This window comes from Saccostrea cucullata, unplaced genomic scaffold (assembly GCF_032062105.1).
Source record: "Saccostrea cucullata isolate Sc308-1 unplaced genomic scaffold, CSIRO_AGI_Scuc_v1 ctg984, whole genome shotgun sequence".
In the NCBI taxonomy this organism is placed as follows: Eukaryota; Metazoa; Mollusca; class Bivalvia; order Ostreida; family Ostreidae; genus Saccostrea; species Saccostrea cuccullata.
This window is the reverse complement of record NW_026941313.1, coordinates 43732-63689: the sequence shown is the minus strand read 5'-3', so window position 1 is coordinate 63689 and position 19958 is coordinate 43732. Positions and strand designations below refer to the sequence as shown.

At 30.9% G+C, this 19958-nt stretch overlaps 1 protein-coding gene across 1 annotated transcript; it reads left to right on the top strand.

The window, feature by feature from the left end:
• The first annotated feature begins 7086 nt into the window (after nt 1-7086).
• LOC134257608 (synaptogenesis protein syg-2-like) lies at nt 7087-18684 on the top strand. The gene is made up of 8 exons (XM_062740196.1): nt 7087-7423; nt 7574-7921; nt 8645-8959; nt 9089-9430; nt 12071-12182; nt 12293-12469; nt 17956-18068; nt 18446-18684. Exons 1-8 carry the CDS (start codon nt 7087-7089, stop codon nt 18682-18684), a joined length of 1983 nt encoding a protein of 660 aa, XP_062596180.1.
• The last annotated feature ends 1274 nt before the right edge of the window (nt 18685-19958 follow it).

The window sequence follows — 19958 nt, the reverse complement described above, 5'->3', positions numbered from 1 at the left end:
GCAAAAAATAAATTTCTAGAATATAAAGAAATTGAAAACCTTATGTGATTTTCAGAAGTCTGCTTTTCTGTCAAATTCCATTTTTGAAAAATTTGAATAAAAAATTAAAAACTACAGGGTGAAAGTTATTAATTTTACTCATTTAAACATTATCCAAGTAGTTATTATCATTTTTTTTGGACAAAAGTTTGTTTGTATCATCTGTCTTAAAAAAAGATACGACTTTAACTCTGCCTATACCTAAAGTCATATTCTTATAAACACATGTACATACTGTGTATATATGTCACAATGCGTTTGTTCACATATGAAAATAGGTGTTAGTCTTCCGTGAAATGTTGCTTGTTTCCTATTGAGTTGAACGACGATCGAATGTTGATCGAGAAATTCTTGTTATTGTTCCAAAAGTACACCAAAGCGGCATCCAACATGGCGGCTACATTATACCTTTTTATATTAATCGTATAGTGGATTTTTAGGGCTTTTTTACATTTACAATGGGGAGTGCCTATGCTTCCTTGCAAGTGGCCGGCATTGAAGTACACCGTGTGAATAACAGTTTGGTATCGAAAGCAAAAATGCTGACAAGATAAGTGGGTTGAAAACTAAGTTCAAAGAGTACTGTGAGTCTCGTTTAAATTTGAGTAAACGTACAACCTACGTCGTATCATATCTATCATATAACATCATACCTAGTATATGCGCTACGTCCATTATGACGTCAGAACTAATTTACTTCAGTACTTTATTCCTGTAAGGCATTTCTCTCGGATCTTATACCGTGTTAGGATATATAGTAAAATATTCGTCTCAAGAAATACTGTTTTCATAGGGGAAAGATTCGCCGTACCCCCGGTTTAAACCACAGGCACCTAAAGTATGGATAGTACCCCCCCCCACCCCCCACCCCCCGTTTTTTAATGAAAAAAAATATGAGTGTATAATATCTCAAAAATATAAAAATATCCCCTTCAAATACATCTATATGTTGTTATATGCAAGCAGATTATACTTTTTCCCACGTTTAAAGAATGGCCCTATTCGGTATAATAAAAATACACAAGGTAAGAAACAAAAGTTGTAAACAAACAGGGGGTTCCCCGCTTCGAGGCAGATTTCCAAGGTAAAAACAGTGTTACCTATCATAAAATTGCAAGCACTCTGTCAGGGTAAAGCCCAGAAGACTCATTTGCGATTCGAGTTTCGAAAAACGAGATTCAAAATTCGAGATTCGAACTTCGAGTTTCGAGATTCCAAATCCAAAACAACCAATCAAACGACGATTTGAGATTCAATCACTCCCCTTTATTATCTTTTTTACTATCAAAAAATCGTTAAGATATTCATACCGAAGAGGTCATTTGATTAAATTACTTCGCCAAAGTGTTCTATATATTAGCAGAACGAAATTTAAAGAAATATTGGATTTTGGTCTGCAAGATTTGCTCAGATTTATAATAGCTTCTTAAATGTCAAAAGAGATTTATATAAGGAATATATATATATATATATATATATATATATATATATATATATATATATATATATATATATATATATATATATATATATATATATATATATGTCGTATTATCTACTATGGTTATAAGGTTGATGACATAATAGTTAACTTAGATTAACAGTAAATGCCTCCCCCCTTTTTTTCTAAACATAATTTTTTTTTTTATTGAAAATGTTCATCGAAAGGTCGGTTGCCAGCCCCTTTGGTTTTGGTGCAGTATAGTCAAAGAAAGTTAAGTGGTAGTGTTTTAAAAGAAATTAAGTTCTAAATGAAGCCCCCCCCCCTCCCCTGGCCCCCTTTCACGGCCGAAATGGGATTTTCGGGTTTGGACACATTTTTCTGTCATTTTTTTTCAGGTTTGAAATAATATATTTTGTTTGCCCCCCCCCCTTTCGAAATCGATGCTACGTCTCTGTAATAATAAGTACTACGGGTTTCAGGGTGGATAGAGTTTGTTCAGGGTATTAGAAAGTGGCCAGTGACCAAATTTATGAAACCAATAGAGAACCCCTTAAATACGGATGGTTGAATTATGCATGCTTACTAAAGATAATTAGTTCTTTTTGTTCAGACCCTCTGGGAATAATAAATTTAAAAAAAAATCATTGTAAATCCCTCTATCCCCACCCCACCCCGAAAAATAGGGGTTATCATGGTAATAAGCATAAAGTTACTATGTTTTTTATAGTATATTTAATCGGAAAAATATTAAGGGAATTGCCAAATGGGGGAGGGGGGGGGGGGCAAATGGGGGGTTATCAGCATTCATTGCCAATCTTGCGATGCATGAACAAAATAAATATATATTCGATAACTATTTATAAGGAAACCGCTCGGGTCTCGCAAGATACATAACCAATCAATACACATGTTCATAAATCTTCAAGATTGACATCATCGAGTTCTTGATCTTTATTTTCATGTAGATTTTTGTAAAATTTTCTTATTTCTTGTTGTTTGTTTACATATTTACCATCATTAATAATCAAGTTGTTGATATTCTTATTGACGTAATTTCGTTTTTCTAGAGCATAAAAATATTTTGTAGGTTTCCTAATAGAGGAAGTACATAAAAATTTAGTTTTCAATTACTTATCTCGCTCTAAGGCTTTTATTACTTAACAATTATAGATACAATAAAGACTGAAATTTCTTTTATTCCATATCAAATAGTAGATGAGTCTAGCTTAGCTGCAGAACTGTGGCGTTATGGTTTTATATTTTAGTCTCTGACCATATATTGTTATGGTCAAAGACTAAAATATATATTTAAAACCATAATGCTCATTTCATTGGGGAGAGGGGGTAGGGGCACAGCCATACATTTTCATTTTTCAATTAAAGTCGTCATCAGATGTTTTTATTGAGGAGGCACAAAATTGAGGGGGCCCAAGCATATAGTAGATATGTTTTTTATAGTATTTTATGTATCGGCAAAGTTATTGGGGGGAGGGGGGCGCACAATGTAATGAAATGTACCCTTATTAGTATTTCATATAAAGAATAATTTTCAAATTTACAATATAATTATTACAAATAATTTACAAAAAAATTGTGGACTTACTCATTCCGCAATTCAACGATATAAGACCATATAATATTCTAAATACTTATGTATTGTTTTGTTTAATGAAAAAGAAATAAGATTATATATATATATTTCAAAATGTAACCGAAAATTTGTTTTTATTTCGTTTCATTTTTTCTTGCATTATTATTTAAGCAAATGACCCATTTATTATAAATATATTAAACGAATTCTTGATAGTAACAAGGTGTGTTTGTGAAAAACTATGCACCCGGCGGCAACAAATTTAAAAAAAGAACATATTTTTAGCATAAAGGTCACAAGGTCATTGATCTCGGTGTCATTTGAAAGATCTTGATTAGTGAAGTATGCATACCAAATATCAAGTCTATATCTTTCATGGTTCAAAAGTTATGTTGAAGGTTCAAAAAAGGTATCTTTAGCATATAAGACACAGTCAAGGTCACGAGGTCATTGAACTTGGTCTCATGTGAAACTGCTTCATTAGTGGAGTATGCATGCCAAATATTACGTCTCTACCTTTCTTCCTTCAAAAGGTATGGTGAAGGTTAAAGTTTGCCACCCAAAAAAAGCTATATTTAGCGTTTAGGCCACAGTCAAGGTCACAAGGTCATTGACCATGATGTCTTTTTAAAAAGCTTAATAAGCATTGTATGTATACCAAATATGAAGTTGCTATATTTTATGGTTCAAAAATTATGGCAAATGTTAAAGTTTGCCAAAACCTCTATTTTTAGCATATAGGTCACAGTCAAGGTCACAAGGTCATTGACCTTGGTGTCATTTGAAAGAGCTTTATTAATGGAGTAGGCATACCAAATATAAAGTCTCAAAAGTTATGGCAAAGGTTAAAGTTTGCAGACAAACAGACAAACAGACAGACAGACAGATAGAGAGGACAAAAACAATATACGCCTCGGATCTTTCGATGCGGGCGCATAAAAACATAATAAGGGGAAGTAATCAAATAATGAACCTGCCTTTGACTGGTTAATTTGGATCTTGAATCTCGAAACTTGAATTTCGAACCTCGTATTTCGAAACTCGAATCTCGAATGAGCCTTCTGGGCTTTCGTAGTCAGGGAGATGTTTTTCTACAAAACTACTTAACATAAACCCCGCCATTGATTTTAATATGCCATAATCGGACGATTTATTAATCGGATACATAAATTTTTCTCCATTGGCAGCTTTGGAGGAGGTTTTGGAGTTGCTTTTCTGTTTTGCCTTATCTCATTGGTTAGATATCTAAACTGTATTACAATTAACCAATCATATAAGATGAAACAGAAGTGTGAGTTCATAACCTCCTCCGAAGCTGTAAATGGGGAGAATGTATGTTTTAGATTAATTCATCGTCCGATTACGGCATATCAAACGCTAATAGCGGGGTTTAGGTTTAAGAGACCAGTAAAATAACATCTCCCAGATAGAATGCTTGCAAAATTATGATAGGTAACACTAATTATTACATTGGAAATCTGTCTCGAAGCGGGGAACCCCCTATTTGTTTACAACTTTTGTTTCTTACCTTGTGTATTTTTATTATACCGTATAGGGCTATTCTTTAAACGTGAGAAAAAGTACAATCTGCTTGCATATAACGACAAATAGATGTATTTGACTGAAAATTTTATATTTTTGAGATATTATACACTCTTATATTTTTTTCATTAAAAAAAGCGTGGGTTATTATCAATAATTCAGATGCCTGTGGTTTAAACGACCATACAATGTAAAAAAAAATCTATACTTTTTCACATGTGAAAGTCCTGGTTCTATACACACATGATGAATAAGAAACAATACATGAAATCAATTTCCGAATTGATCGAGTCCAAAAACTACACCTTAGCGGCATCCAACATTAAAACATGCTTTTTTTTCAGAAATATTGAGTATTTGGGTAAAAGAGATTAAATGCCAGTTATGTAAATTCGCTAGGTACTGCAATGGTTTCTGGTTAGTTGTATTATTTTCATTTCCAGTTTGATCCCGAGAATGAATCGGTCGAAGAAGAATAATCATTCTTAATTTGCGTATTTTTGGCTCAAACATTAAGCTTATCCGATTCTTAACTTAAAGGTTTACAGGTACCCCTGGTACCATCCATTTACATGTCAAAGCAACAAAGATTAACCACGCAGTACTGTTAAGGCTTCCCGGAGCTTAAAATGCATTTAAAACGTAACATTGCATTGCTAAATTGATTTTGAGTTTTATTTTTAAGTTATTTACTTAAGTACGCCCAGTTCATATAGAGAGTTCTCTGGGCTATATATAAACATATTTGTAACGATATCACATGACCTTGTTGATCACGTGACAGTCATTTCTTCTTTTTTTGGAATGTTTCACATAAATCGCTTCGGCGCAGGTTATTAACACAATTATTATTAACTTTTTGTCACATAAATAAACTCGTTGCATCCTTGTGATACCGAAATGTGCTTGGGAAAAGTTATACTTTTTCTGTGGTACAGTTTATTTCACATTAACTTCAACTTACATACAAATTTGCAGGCGTTTTCCGCTCAATATAGTCATCTGTTTTAAAACAAAGCCATCATACATTTCTCCCAAGCAGGATTAAGTTAGAGGGGAAACTCCTCTTACATATTTCCACAAAATATATTAAATAAATCCTCATTAATAACCTGCGCCAGGCTCTTTTATACATATATTATGAATTCTACCTCTGACCAAAGGTATAAAAAGGGTAAATGTCAAACGTATATTTTCGTACGTAGTTTCAACACGCTGACTCTTAAACAAGAGTAATAAATCAAAGTTATCTAAATTATTCGAATACATTAGATTTTTGAAAAAATGATAAAAACACGTTTGTTTTAAACTAGCATTCTGCATCTTTATATGCAGATTGAAATAAGGTGTTAAGTTTTTGACACTTTCCCCATCATTATAGCTCAAGTATGCAGTGACTTGACGTCATTTTCAATTATGACGTCATACATTTGTAGTTCAAAGAAGTGCATGCACAGAGTACACTACAATATTCTCTGGGAAGCCTTATCGTACCTGCGCATCGGATTGAGAAAAAAAAAACACTGATTGCTTGGTTGGAACATTGGAAAACAGAACAAACGTGTAGGACTTATTCAAATAGGAACTTTTTATTGTATATAGTATAAAGAAAAAAAAAAGGATATATGTCAATAAAATTATTCGCACAATACAAAAAAAATTTCCAAATCGGGACCCAACATGAGAAATATTGCTGAAACACTCTTTAACTACGATACATGTAATAACAAGTATTGCAATGACAAAAAACACGCAACCAAGAAAATGCGAAAAAAGAGGCGGGGCTTAATTGTTTGTCAAATGTTAAATTTGACTTATACAACAATATACAAGTACATGTACCTGAAAATACCACTAAATGAATTTATCTGCGAGTTAAAAGCAAATTAAAGAATCAAACTACACTGTACTTAAACACTTACTATAGCATCGGTTTATTTGGTGTCCTTAATTGAAAACATTTACTTTACTTTTTTTCAATAATATTAGGATCCTATATACCTGTATAAAATTATTAAGGAATGAATTTAATAGCTACCCATTTTATACGGTATAAACTGGGTTTGGGCAGTTTACGCTTTATAAACAGCGAAGCAATTTATAAGAAAGCGTAAACTGTTCCAACCCAGTTTATACCGTATAAAATGGGTAGCTATTTAATTCATTGCTTATAATTTAATTTTCATTCATTTGATGTAAGAAAAAAAGATGATTGTTCTAACAAAATGACTTCAGTTTGTACAAAATTTGAATGTAACGTTAGGCGGATTGATACATTTTTGACGCGTCATTGTGACGTAGGCAACCCATTTTATACGATATAAAGTAAATTTTTTATCCAATCAAATACAGCGTTACAACCAGAATTAAATTATTATAATATATGAAAAAATATTTGAAACTTTATTTTGTTTGGTTGATTTTTGTTTAATAACATTTAACCTTAAGGCATTAGAAAAGGGGTTATATAATGTTTTACTTTTACTCCACAGCTATTCCTGGTCCCCCAACTATTGTTGGTGACTTTGAGAGAAATGAAGGAGAAACTGCAACACTGACCTGTAGCTCTGTAGGTGGCGATCCTCTTCCAGTAGTAGAATGGTATAAGAACTATGAACTGGTTGATCCTGGAAGCAGTAGTACAGGGAATGGTGATGGAGTCTATCTAAATGGATCCCAAAAGGTTACGTACAACAACTACACGTTTACAGTGTCGAGATTTGACAATTTTGTCGCCTACATCTGTAGGGTAAAAAACTCTGCAATATCCAACGATTTAACCCGATCATGGATCATTAGTGTTTATGGTAATGAAGCATTAGAGTTTGTGAGCTAAACGTTCAACCCATTTTTTTAAATAGAAAAATGTTCTTCTAAGTAAATGCTAGAAGATTGAACGTTAGAGGGTAAAATATAATTTTCAAACATTTTAAATTAAGAACCATATTTTATTTAAGTACTAGCACAACAACCTGTCATTAGCGGTCCAGAACCTGCCATCAAGGATGCTCTTGTTGCTGACAATGTTTACAAATACACGTGTGAAGTAAACTCTTGTCTACCTGTACCCCAAATTCTATGGAAACTTGGAAGAAGTCTGTCAAATTCAGTGGAATTTCATGACGGGATATCGGAAAGCACCTTTACTAATGTTGACAGTACACTGGGAAAGATTAGCAATCTTAACTGGATTCCCGCAATTGATGATAATGACAATGGAAAAAACCTTTATTGTGAGACAGTTCAAACTACAGCTGGTGGAAGCTCAACCAGAAAATCCTCCTTTGTTCCAATTAATGTTATTGGTAAGTTTAATTTTTCAGCTAAAGTTATGTGTTGGAATTGCTTGTTATTTAATGTCTTTTCGTATGAAATAATATTTAATTCGAGGTCCAATTGTATTAATGTGGAATTGTTGTTGTCTTGGAAAACGATTGAAAGAAAAACATTTTTATTTTACTTTGCTTCTTTATTTATTTCAGAAGCGCAAACGCAAGGTACCTATCTATAATCACTTCTCCTTCCATTTGTACATGTAGCAAGAAGATTTCTTAAAACCCTCAAGGACAATTGATGAAAAACCACTAAAGATGCCGTATTATGAACTCAGTCTTGGTTTCGCAGATAGTTGTTAATGCTATTTGAGATTATGTTCAAAATAAAATGCTTTCTTTATTTCATGAAAATACAAAAAAGTAGACAATAGTTTTTAAAAAAACGCATACTCTGCATATTCTTGTAATGCGTTATTTTCCGTAATGATTGCAACTGTAAATCATCGAAATACCAACACTGGATGGCATTCTATTGTTTATATTTATTGCTAGAAGATATTTAACTGCAATCAATTTCATTAATATAAAGAAAAAAAACTGCAAATCAAATATTCTAAGTTATTGATAACCTCATCTCAATGTTTACTCATTGCGACATTTGAACTGTACATGTATTTGTGTCTTGCATTAGCTATTCTAAATAGATGGAATATGAGATGATGCAACATAGAATTTGTCACTTTTACTTAACAGCTATTCCGGGTTCCCCAAGTATTAATGGTGATTCTGAAATAAATGAAGGAGAAACTGCAACACTGAGTTGCAGTTCTATCGGTGGTAATCCTCGACCCTCAGTGGAATGGTATAAGAACAATCAACTGGTTGATCCTGGAAGCAGTAGTACAGGGAATGGTGATGGAGTGTATGTATATGGATCCCAAAATGTTACGTACAACAACTACACGTTCACAGTTTCAAGATATGACAATTTGGTTTCCTTCATCTGCAGAGTAAAAAATTCTGCAATGTCCAAAAATTTAACCCGATCATGGACCTTTAGTGTTTATGGTAAGGATTCCTTAGTTTATCTAAACCGAAGATTCAAACAAGTTTTTTTGTATCTGAAAAAAATTCATAAGTCAAAAGTTAACTTGTGTTTTTCAGACATTCCAAATTTAAAATTATATTTTATTTAAGTATTAGCACAACAGCCTGTCATTGACCGCACAAAGCCTGACATAACTAACGTTTTTGTTGCTGACAATGCTTACAAATATACGTGTATATCAAAAAATGGTCGACCTGCACCGAAAATCCGATGGAGACTTGGAATAAATCTATCAAATTCAGTGGAATTGTATGAAGGAATATCAGAAAGCACCAGCAATAATGATGATAGTACACGAACCAAGATTAGCAATCTGAGTTGGGTTCCCACTAATGATGACAATGGAAAGAATCTCTATTGTGAGACAATTCAATCCACAGCTAGTGGCAGCTCAACTAGAAGATACTCCTTTGTATCAATTTATGTTTTCGGTAAGTGTAAATTTCATTAACAATTATTCGTCGGAATTGATTTGAAAAATAATCTTAAAAAATGCGTTATGGTATGACAAATATCTATTCTATCTACAGTGTGTGGCCCAGTAGGCATTTCTTCATTGCTAAAATTAAGGAAAACAATTGAAAAAAAAGGTTTTATTATGTAGTTTATTGATTTATTTCAGAAAAAGGTATTTCTCCATAATCTACTTCTCATTGTAGTTTTCAAACAATAAAACCCCAGTGGACACTTTTAAGATAATATGAAAACCCGAGAGTTTTGTTTGACGTCAAAATATACTTTTCCCGAATATATTAGGCCCCGCCCCTTTATTGTAGCATTTACTGTACTACGTATTTGTTTTTACAATGAAGATTTATTCTATACTTATATAAAATATTATTTGCAGATATCTAAGAAGTCGTTAGCTTGGATGTATTTTTGTTTAATATAAGTTTACCTAATATTTTTTGCATATTCTTTATGTACTGATTTTATCGTATATTTGCTTGCAGGTACCTATTTAGCAGTTCAATGATCTTGATGAATCGTTCTAGCTAAAGAGTCTACGCCCAAACGCGCATATTATCTTTTACGCTTAAACAATAAAAGTATTAAGCTACATATATATGATTAGAAGGCTACGATCTCTATAGAAATCTTGAAAAATAAATCATTATTTTATTATTTAATGTACTTGACCAGCGCAAAATTCACCATGTAGACAGAATAGTGATATTATAACAATGAATCGAAGGACAATTCACAGACTTCAAAGAGTTTCAAACATATCTCTAAACGTAACTTTGAATTGAAATCTTGTTATGCCCATGTCCGTCTAACATTTATGTGGCCTCGTTGTAATATTTAAGGTAGGATTCTTCTCATATTTCTAATATTTAAAAATGAATGAAATTTTCACAGAATAAAGATGACAATAACAGTAAGTGATAGTATCAGTGAAATTAAATTTGACCGTTTTATATTAGAGGCAAGGTCAGGTCAAGGTCATTATCGTTTTCCTTGACATTAGGAATAAAAAATAACTTGCCAATCATGCGATACCTACTTCTATTTGAAAAGTTTAATAATTGTTCTTTTTGCATAAAACCATATTACTATATCGGGTCTATAGCATGATATTACCTAATTTACATAAATAATTTAACTTAACTGGATATTGGCTAATCCGAATTTTCTCTGTTTTTCTTAATTTTTTTTGGATATATCATTTTTTTTCATATGCATCCTATATTTAACTTTTTCTTATTTTTACATATAATAAAGTAGAATTATAAATATACAAAATTATACAAAAACAAAAAGTTTTGATCGTTTACAAAGAGAGAAAAAATACTTTTTATGGATTTTTGGCTCAAATCTGCACTTTCATAGGAAGCGTTTAAAAGCTTATAAAGTTCTAGTTTGTTTGAAAAATCATATTTATTTGATATATTTTGAAAGTTTAGTCCCTCATTATTAATCTAACTTACATTTGCAAATTTCTCCAAGACTTCGATTGTGTAAAAATTATAGCTAAATTCATTGTTCTATTATAATTTTGAAAGGCAGAAAAGAAGATATTTTTATACGCCGCCATTCCGCCAAAAATATAGTCCCTGCTAGTTTTCAAACGCAGTTTACCATTTCTATTTAAAGTTGTACAATTGCGATGAGGAAGAAAAATATGGTATTTTACATTCCTTACACCTATATATGTAAGACATATTAGCTAATATACTTTGAATGTTTCATTCAGTCAGAAACCAGAGAAAAATCCTACTTTAACCGCTTAAATGATGTGAGGGCTTTAAGTAAAAAAAATATATTTATAACCGTTCTCAATATGTAACTAATAACAATTTCTTCGTTTGTCAGATATTAGACAAGTACATTAAATTAAAGGGTTACTTATATCACAAACAAATGCTAATTTTTCTATTGGGCACCTTAATTGTAGGGTGTGTTATTATATCAATGTAAAGATTTATTTATATTGTAGGTAATGATTTTACTCATTTTTTGTTCTTGTCTATCAAATCTGACCTGTAATCACTTTTACCCTATTCAGAAATTTTCTGAAAAGTCCATGTACCCTATTTGAAATGATTCTTTTTTTCAATCTTAATTCATTCTTTCAATAAATCCTTTTTTTTAATCTGAAGAAAAGTTCTTTTGCAGGATTCACTCTAGACTTGATTGAAAAAGTATACGTGGTATAAGCCGTATTTGTCGAAAAATATTAATAAAAAAAAAAACTATAAATTCAAGATAATGAAGTCAATGTTTTAACGTCACATTCCTGGTTTGCTTTTCTTTCTACTTTTACCGATAGTTAATATTGGAGTAAATGTCTATGTTTCTATATTTAAATGTTGAAATGAAAATTTTCATCAAAAAAACTCAAATAAGATATATAATTATGCTTCATTCCTACCTCTATTGATAGTTAACCAATTTTTTTGGCCTCTCACCCCCCTTACCCCCCCCCCCCCTTATCGCTTTTATTCATTCGGAAGCAAGAATTATATAAGCAAGCAATATTTTCTTTCTTTAAAGCAAAAAGGAGGGTATCACAAAACTGCAGATTTGCTGATTAATTTTGCCGATTTATCTTTCTTTTTCTTTTTTAGCAAGCAACCATGCGATAAAAAACAAAACAAACACAGTCTTTTCCCCAGCTTTCTACGGTGTTACCACGATTCTATTTCTAAGCATTTTTCTCAACATATTTTTTATTGTGCGGTAAGTTTTGAAATGTAAAATCGAAATTTTGTTTAAAAAAAGAATATTTCTTTTTTGATACATGTCAAAAATGATTTCACGGGTTAAGCGTTCAAATATTTATATTGAAGGAATGTAAGAAAAACCGGAAAAAGTTCAGAAAAGAAAAAGAAACACCAAAACTCGATGAATGTTGAAAACAGATCCGTGAATGAAATGGTGGAAGATAACGTGGGCTATCAAGAACTTGGAGAGATGAGTCCACCCGCCATTTATGAAAAAGTAGACAGAGTGGAAGATATCGAAAGGTACCAGGAACTTGGACAACTTAGCCAACTCTCTTTGTATGATAGGCTTAAAACAGATACGTGAATTTTGGTCTTAGATTTACTCTTTGTTTTATCTTGGAATTAAGGTTTCATTTCCATTTATTTTAAACTCTGTTTGCAATGTTGACATAAGTAATAGAATATGGAATAATAACCTGTCACTTAACTGTGTGATTTTTTTTTTACTCTGATTGCATTTGCAATCAAGATTGTTTTTTGTATTTCTTATATATAAAATCAAATGGTTTTAAACACATTTATGAGGATTTAAATTGTTTTAGTTCTTCTTGAAATATCAGAATATATCATGAAAAGTATTTGCAGATTGCAAGTTGTTAAGAGGTTTATGTACTAACTCATTAATTATTAGGGGGTCAAAATTAAGTTTCGTTTAAGAAAATAGTCTTTAATGGAAAGTGATAAAAATATCATAAAAGAATTACAGTAAACATATTTTATAGATTAGAGAGATAGAGAGAGATTTCGATAGATAGAGAGAGCGAATCCTTATCTTTGAATAATGATAAATGATATTTTTTTCTGTAAATCAATAATTATTTGTTGAAACTTGCTTTTTCATACTTTGTTTTGTTATTCTATAAGAACAAATAATTAGTGTTTTCATTCTATATTACAGATACAGTGTGTTATTATCGTAGAGAACGAAAAAAAAACTTTTTTTAAATCTCCAATGAAAGAGACCATTTTAACTTTTTTCATGCAATAAAGAATTCTTTTAAGCATTAGATTTACATATCAAATTAAAACTTTTATTTAAGACCCAATTAATATCACATTAAGAAAGAAACAAAGGATATATTCTCTCAAAAGTCAGCATCTGCTATTATTAACTGCATTAATTAAATATCAAATTATCAGGATAAAAAATAATTTGTACAATTCTAATTATTCAATTAAGGCTTCCATATGGAAATGTTCTACATTTTCTTAGATCATTTTATTTAAATCTAAACTCAAGATGCATCCTTATAATAACGTGATAAAGTCACATCCGTGATTTCTGTTTTGAAAATTCGAAAATGTTTGGTATTCTTTACGGTTGACGCTGGAAAGTCAAATTATAGTGTAATGTAAGGAAAACTTACTCAGTCGTTTTTTTTATCCGGTGACATTAAAAAGGTGGATAATATTTCAGGTATGATATCTAGGAGCATTTCAATGTAAACAAATCGAGGCGACCGAGCCAAATGTTTTAATGCTTGAGATATGATTAGAGTTATTATTTTTTTAAATTTCTAACAAGTAATGTATTGTTGATAATATAGGATTTGTTTTTTTTTATTTCTAGTCACAGGACAAGTGTATGCAATATACAAAAATTCTTCTCAAAGGTAATTTCTTATATAAAAAGATTTCCAATTATTTTTTAAACACTAAAAAAATTGTCGGTTATCATTTTCATCGTTTTGTTCGGTTGCTAAATGAATCAACTGTTTAAGAATCCGTTTTACACCTTCGAGAGCTAAAATGTAATGAAAATTAAATCATACATGTATTAGAATAAAGAATGCATTGAAGTCACAAATCATTATAGATATAGAATGTGTTACGGCATGTCATTTCCGGTGAATATTTCTGCTTGAATTGTTCAATGTCAAGAACAAGTGCATGTGTGATATCGATGTCATTTATTTTTCAGTACATAGTTTTTTTTAAGCTTATCAATTACAGTACTTGTAAGTTTTCAATGACAATTCAAAAAAATGTTCTGATTAAATTGTAAATGTGTATACATTTCGTAAAGGCCGGTTTACACTATGCATCTTGACACATGCATCTAAACTCATGCTTCAATTTTGCCACATGCATCTTCTTATTTACACTATGTGTCTTGATGCATGCATCTTTAGAATACTTTGTAAAGATGAAATTTCTCTACTTAAAAAAATAACAATACCTTCAAATTTCATTTCTGGATTTATTTTAGCTGAACAAATCATTCTTAATTTCCTTTTTATGATAATTCTTGGAAGATATAATTTATATTTATTCAAAAAAAAAAAACTCCTCTACATTATAATAATCAAATAAGTTTTTCTAATTGTAGTTTTAATCAGTACTCTCTGTTTTCTGCGTATCTTGGGAAGCTATTTCTGAAACTATATGAAAAAAATAAGGCTGATGATTCAATATCAACTCTGACCTTCCGTTTCATTGGTCAGTTCCATGCATCTTGAAGCACGGAATAGAACAAGTTCTATTCCATCGTTCAAGATGCAACACCCATTTAATTTGAAACAAGGGGCTATTACACTGTGAATCTTGACACATGCATCCAAGATGCATGTGTCAAGATGCATAGTGTAAACCGGCCTTAAGAGATTTTGAAACTGAAGATGATTTCATATTACGATCTTATCCAGAGAGAATATCTATAACGAATATACAAACCTGAACAATTGTTATTTTCTTAATTTTTTCAATGATGTTCTTAAGGATTAAAAACAATGACATATTCTCTTAATACAGGTATACTAGTGATGAAAAGAAAGATGCAGCACTTAAATCAAATAAAAAAGATAACATTATCAATGACGATATATTTAACTCAATAGTAAGAATCACATACAAGGGGGATTCAGAAAGATTTTGGCTTTGAAAACGACGTGAAAAAAGGAGAAGGGTTCCTTTTCCAGGAATCTCTAAAGTTTTGCCTCGAAAAAAGTGGTATATATGGATCTAAGAAATACTTGAACTGGCTACTGACAAATAATATGCATCGAGCGTACTTGTTTTTTAATGCCAAAATAGATTCAGAGAGCAGATTTTCTATCATTTTGAATCTAACTGTGGCGCAATAATTGCACAAGGTACTAATATTTATGTCATTTTGCGACCAAAAAAAAATTGTGAAGGTGAAACAAATTAAAAACATTAAGCACCTATAAATCAATATTAAGTTCAAATAGAAATATCATTGAATATTTTGCAAACTGGTTGATAATTTAATTGAAAATTATTTTTAGCTTTAAACACAACTATTACATGAACCAGACAACATGAAAAGAACGTTGTCTTGAAAAAAAAAACATTATTAAAACGTTTTACAAACAACAAACATCTGCATTTCAATTCTCTAAAAACAGTAAGTGTTAGATGTTTCATCTGACAAAGATTTGTTTTTCAATAACAAGAAAATTTTGACCAAAAAAGTGATTTTTATACTCAGTCCTCTAAGAATTAGGCTCACTTTATGCCTAAAATGATCCTGTCCTTATATCACTTAGTTAACTATCAAAAGATAGATCCTGTTTCTCTGTCATGAGTTCAATACGGTGAAGTAGAAGTCACTGATGTTTCGGATGTCTGGTTGGACATTGGCCGTGAGTGCCTAGTGAGGTTTAAACTTAAAATCCTTCACTGGTAAATGAGTAGAAAATTCTCTCTTTGTGCATAAAGCAGCATAAAAGCAAACGCTTAAGTAAAGACCTACTCCTGAAGATTTAATCCAAATTTGAAATGAATTAAGCACTCATGTAATCATTCAGAGAAACAAAAGGCTCTGCCCCAGCTTTACAAACTAGGTGACGGTTGTTCCCCAACAAAATATACAAAAGAGCGGGAAAAACAACTACCAATAAAATAAAACAAGGTCATCTTAAGGTAGGTCACTCGTTAGCTTTTAAGAAAATTTCACGCAGAACCTCTTACTTCAAAACTATTTAACTAAATTCATATTTTATAACATCTTTAATTTCAACAATGTTACTGTTTTAACATTCACCAAAAGAAAACTGCTCAACGTGATACAAAGAAGCATGATTGGTGAGGGACTACTTTTTGTTGTGTAAGGATATTTAGCAGATAATTCTGCAAATCTGCACATTTATTAAATTCAATATCCTCGACTTTTAGCCTCACATACTTTTACTGGGAGAATTTTTTCCTTTTTGATATTGCTAGTAATATTTAATAAAGGTCTTTGTTTATATTTTAAGAACAAGTTTTACACCTTCCTTCAACGAACTTTGCCTAAAAATGAAAATATGTCATTTTTTACCTAAAATGTTTTATTGTCTTCTTCTGATTAAGGGAAAAATGGTCTTTAGGTATATAAAGGCTACATTTTTTTTCTAAGAAAATTTCAATATATGTGTTGACCGATTAGGAAAATTTAGAATTGAAAGATTAAATAATATATAATATCTTTATCTCAGGGGGTTGAAAAAAGTTGTTTGCCTACTAGGTCTATTTTCAGCAAATTAGTCTAAAGAGGACAAGCAAACATACAATATTTAAAAGAGGGAATCAAGAATGAGTTTGACATTTTGTTGGTATGGAAGTGGATGCCAACAACAATGCTGTCATTGTGAGGGTAATGTGACATGCCATTATATTTGTGGATCTTGTCTTACGTCTATAAACCTGGATATCAGCAGGAGAAATGCAGCGAGAGTATGATAATTCTATATCGCGTTATACATTATAATAAAAAAAGAGAGAAGTGTAGGAAAGAACGCAACTTCATTTCCCCATCAGGAATATTTAACATTAGCTTGAATTCTAGCCAACATTTAATTGTAAAAATAAACTATAAAAATGTGTTCTGTTATTCCTGCCCATCTTCGTAAAATGCCAAAACCTGAGTTTTCCTGTCTAATATTTTTAAGATTATAAAAAGTAGATAATGAATACGGGTGATGCATTTATTGATATTATTCAATCCATAGGGAAGAAATCAAATTACACGAGTAATATTATATACTTTTTTTTTCTTTACGTTTAATTCCTAACTAAACACACGATCCCACCTCTAGAGTTCCTGGGAATCTGTGTTTTATTGACGCATTCTAATATTTAATCTGTCTCTCCACTTTTCTACGGGCGAAACCCGGTTGGTATGGTAAGGAATGTTGCAAACAATGTGAATACTGCAGAGGTAGGTTAAATGCCATGCCATCACGTGACCTGATCGTATGTATGGTTATGTGAACCTGGATAACATGGATATAAATGTGAAGATGACGTGTTTTCTAAACAGCTAGCAAATCAGCTGAAAATGATTGGATTGGTAAGAAAATTACTTGCTTACATGTATAAGAGACAATTTAGGAGCCGATGTAAGTGATAAACTATCTTGTTTAAAATAAAAAAAAAAATAAATATGTAATGAAAGATAACTATATGTTTTCTGGCAAGGTTCAACAAATAATATAAAAAAAAAATAAAATTGGACAAAAGTTTACCATTTCCCAGCATTTTCGTTATATGTGTTTTCATTAAAATTAATAGAGGAAAAATAACATTATCTTCACATTTGGTGCACATCTGTAGTTTGAAGCGATATATTTATTGCTTTTTTAGCTCTTAATTCTAACTAACTTGATTTAGCAATTTATGAAAGAAAATTTAAAAAATAAAAAAAATGTACATTAAAATGAAAGAAATGTCAACATTTGTTCACAGTAAACATGCAGATTAATTTATATTTTTCACTTTTACAGGTTTCAAATAGATGTAATGATGGGAGGAGAAAATTTTAGAGTTTTAGTTACCCCAGGGATAGTAGAGATGCTTAATTCCTCTGATAGGTTTATTGAACTTGTACATGTAAGATGTAAAATGAATTATTTTGACTGAAATTAATTTGTTCAAAAATGAATTATTTTTAGAAAAAAACTTTCTCACTTTATTTTATTTGATAAGCATGCGAGTTATAATGTCTATATATATGAAAAGTTAATTGCATTAATTTACTTTGGGTAACTAGACACAGTACCGGGTACATATTATTTTTCATAACAAAGGCAGATATCTTAGACTACATTACTCCTTGAGATATATACACGCAATAGGACAAATACATTTTAAACTCTATCATTTACATTTTGGAATTTTAATTGATAACTCGTAAATTTTAAATTCCTTCCTGCAATCCACATTTTTAGTACTATCTATGTTACAATATTTATTATTCCGTGATATTATTTTTAGATCCTTCTGTAAGACAAGTTTGGATAAATATTGTAAAAAAAGAAATAGAATCCAAAAAGACCAAAGAAACGTCTGTCACAAGTAAAATGGAGAAAGGAAATAATACTGAATGTAACAAGACAAATGAGAAGTCTGTCAATTCTGAATGCAACAAGGCAAATGAAAAGTCTGTCAATTCTGAATGCAACAAGGCAAATGAGAAGTCTGTCACAAATAAAGCGGGGGAAAGGAAAAGATGATGAAAATAAAAAAGCGGAAAAAACATCTATGCAAAGTGAAGAGATAAAGGAAAGTGTCTTGGGAACGAATAGTCTAAATTCCACTATTGGACAGAAAAAGAAGAAAAGTGTTTGTTTGAAGTAAGAGCTGACATAGAAGAGGAATTTACCTCTTCCAAAAGCCATAGGAAACTTTGGCAGAAATTGATCGAGAAATTGATTGAGAATAATGTCAATGTAAGTAAAAAACAAGCACAGGATAAATGGAAGATCACAACAATAAAACCGGCAATGACGAAATAACATGCAAACACTATGAAACTTTTTGTGAACTCTATGGTACCAAACCAGGCACTAAGCCGAAATTCGTGATTGATACAGATGATCATGATAATGAAGGAAATACAAATGTCAGTCCAAAAAGCCTCCAGCAAAAGAAAACTAAAACCAGAGTGAGATCCAAAGAATCCCCCAGAATGAGAATGATGGAAATGGTGAAATAATCAGCAGAAAAAGAAGACAAATTAAAACAAGAACTTAGAGAGCAGCAAAAAGAAAAAATGGCAAGATTTGACAGGTTTTTAGACATCTTTGAAAAGTCAATAAAAAAATATTAAACTGCAAGATGAAACTAATTACTGCTTTGTTTGAAAAGCAGAAAATCTTAAGAATGTTTGGAGTAAATGCAATGATACGAATCATATAATACTTTGTTATATTATCTTTTATCTAGTCAAGGTATGACTTTTGATATTCACAAACATGGACTTGTAACACTGACATTTTTTATGATAAATACTCAGGGTGTTTTTTATTTTATGTTTGAAACTGAGAGAATTATCAACTTCTAAATCAGTTGCTATGTTGATATTTTTTTTTCTTTTTGTTACCTAAAATAAACGGTTAAACCAAAATGTGTTGTTTATTAATTGTTATTACTTAATACATTTAAATAAATTCCACTATTTACAAGGACTTTTCGTAAAAAGTTTGCATCCTCTTTGCAATTTTGAAATATATGTTTTAGCTATATATTTGAATTGTTTCATTTTAAAATTTCCTAAAATATATTATGAAATATTTTGTTTCAAAATTTAAATAAGTATCTCTATAATGAACAGCAGTTATCTATGCAATTTATTTTTTTTTCTTTGACAAACTGAAAGAGAAATAACTTTGTAAACTATACTTTTATGAAAATTATTTTATTTCAAAACAAATTCAAAATTAACTACTAACAAATAAATGTCTCATCCAGATAACACTTGTCACAATCAGAGAAAATTTCCCTCAGT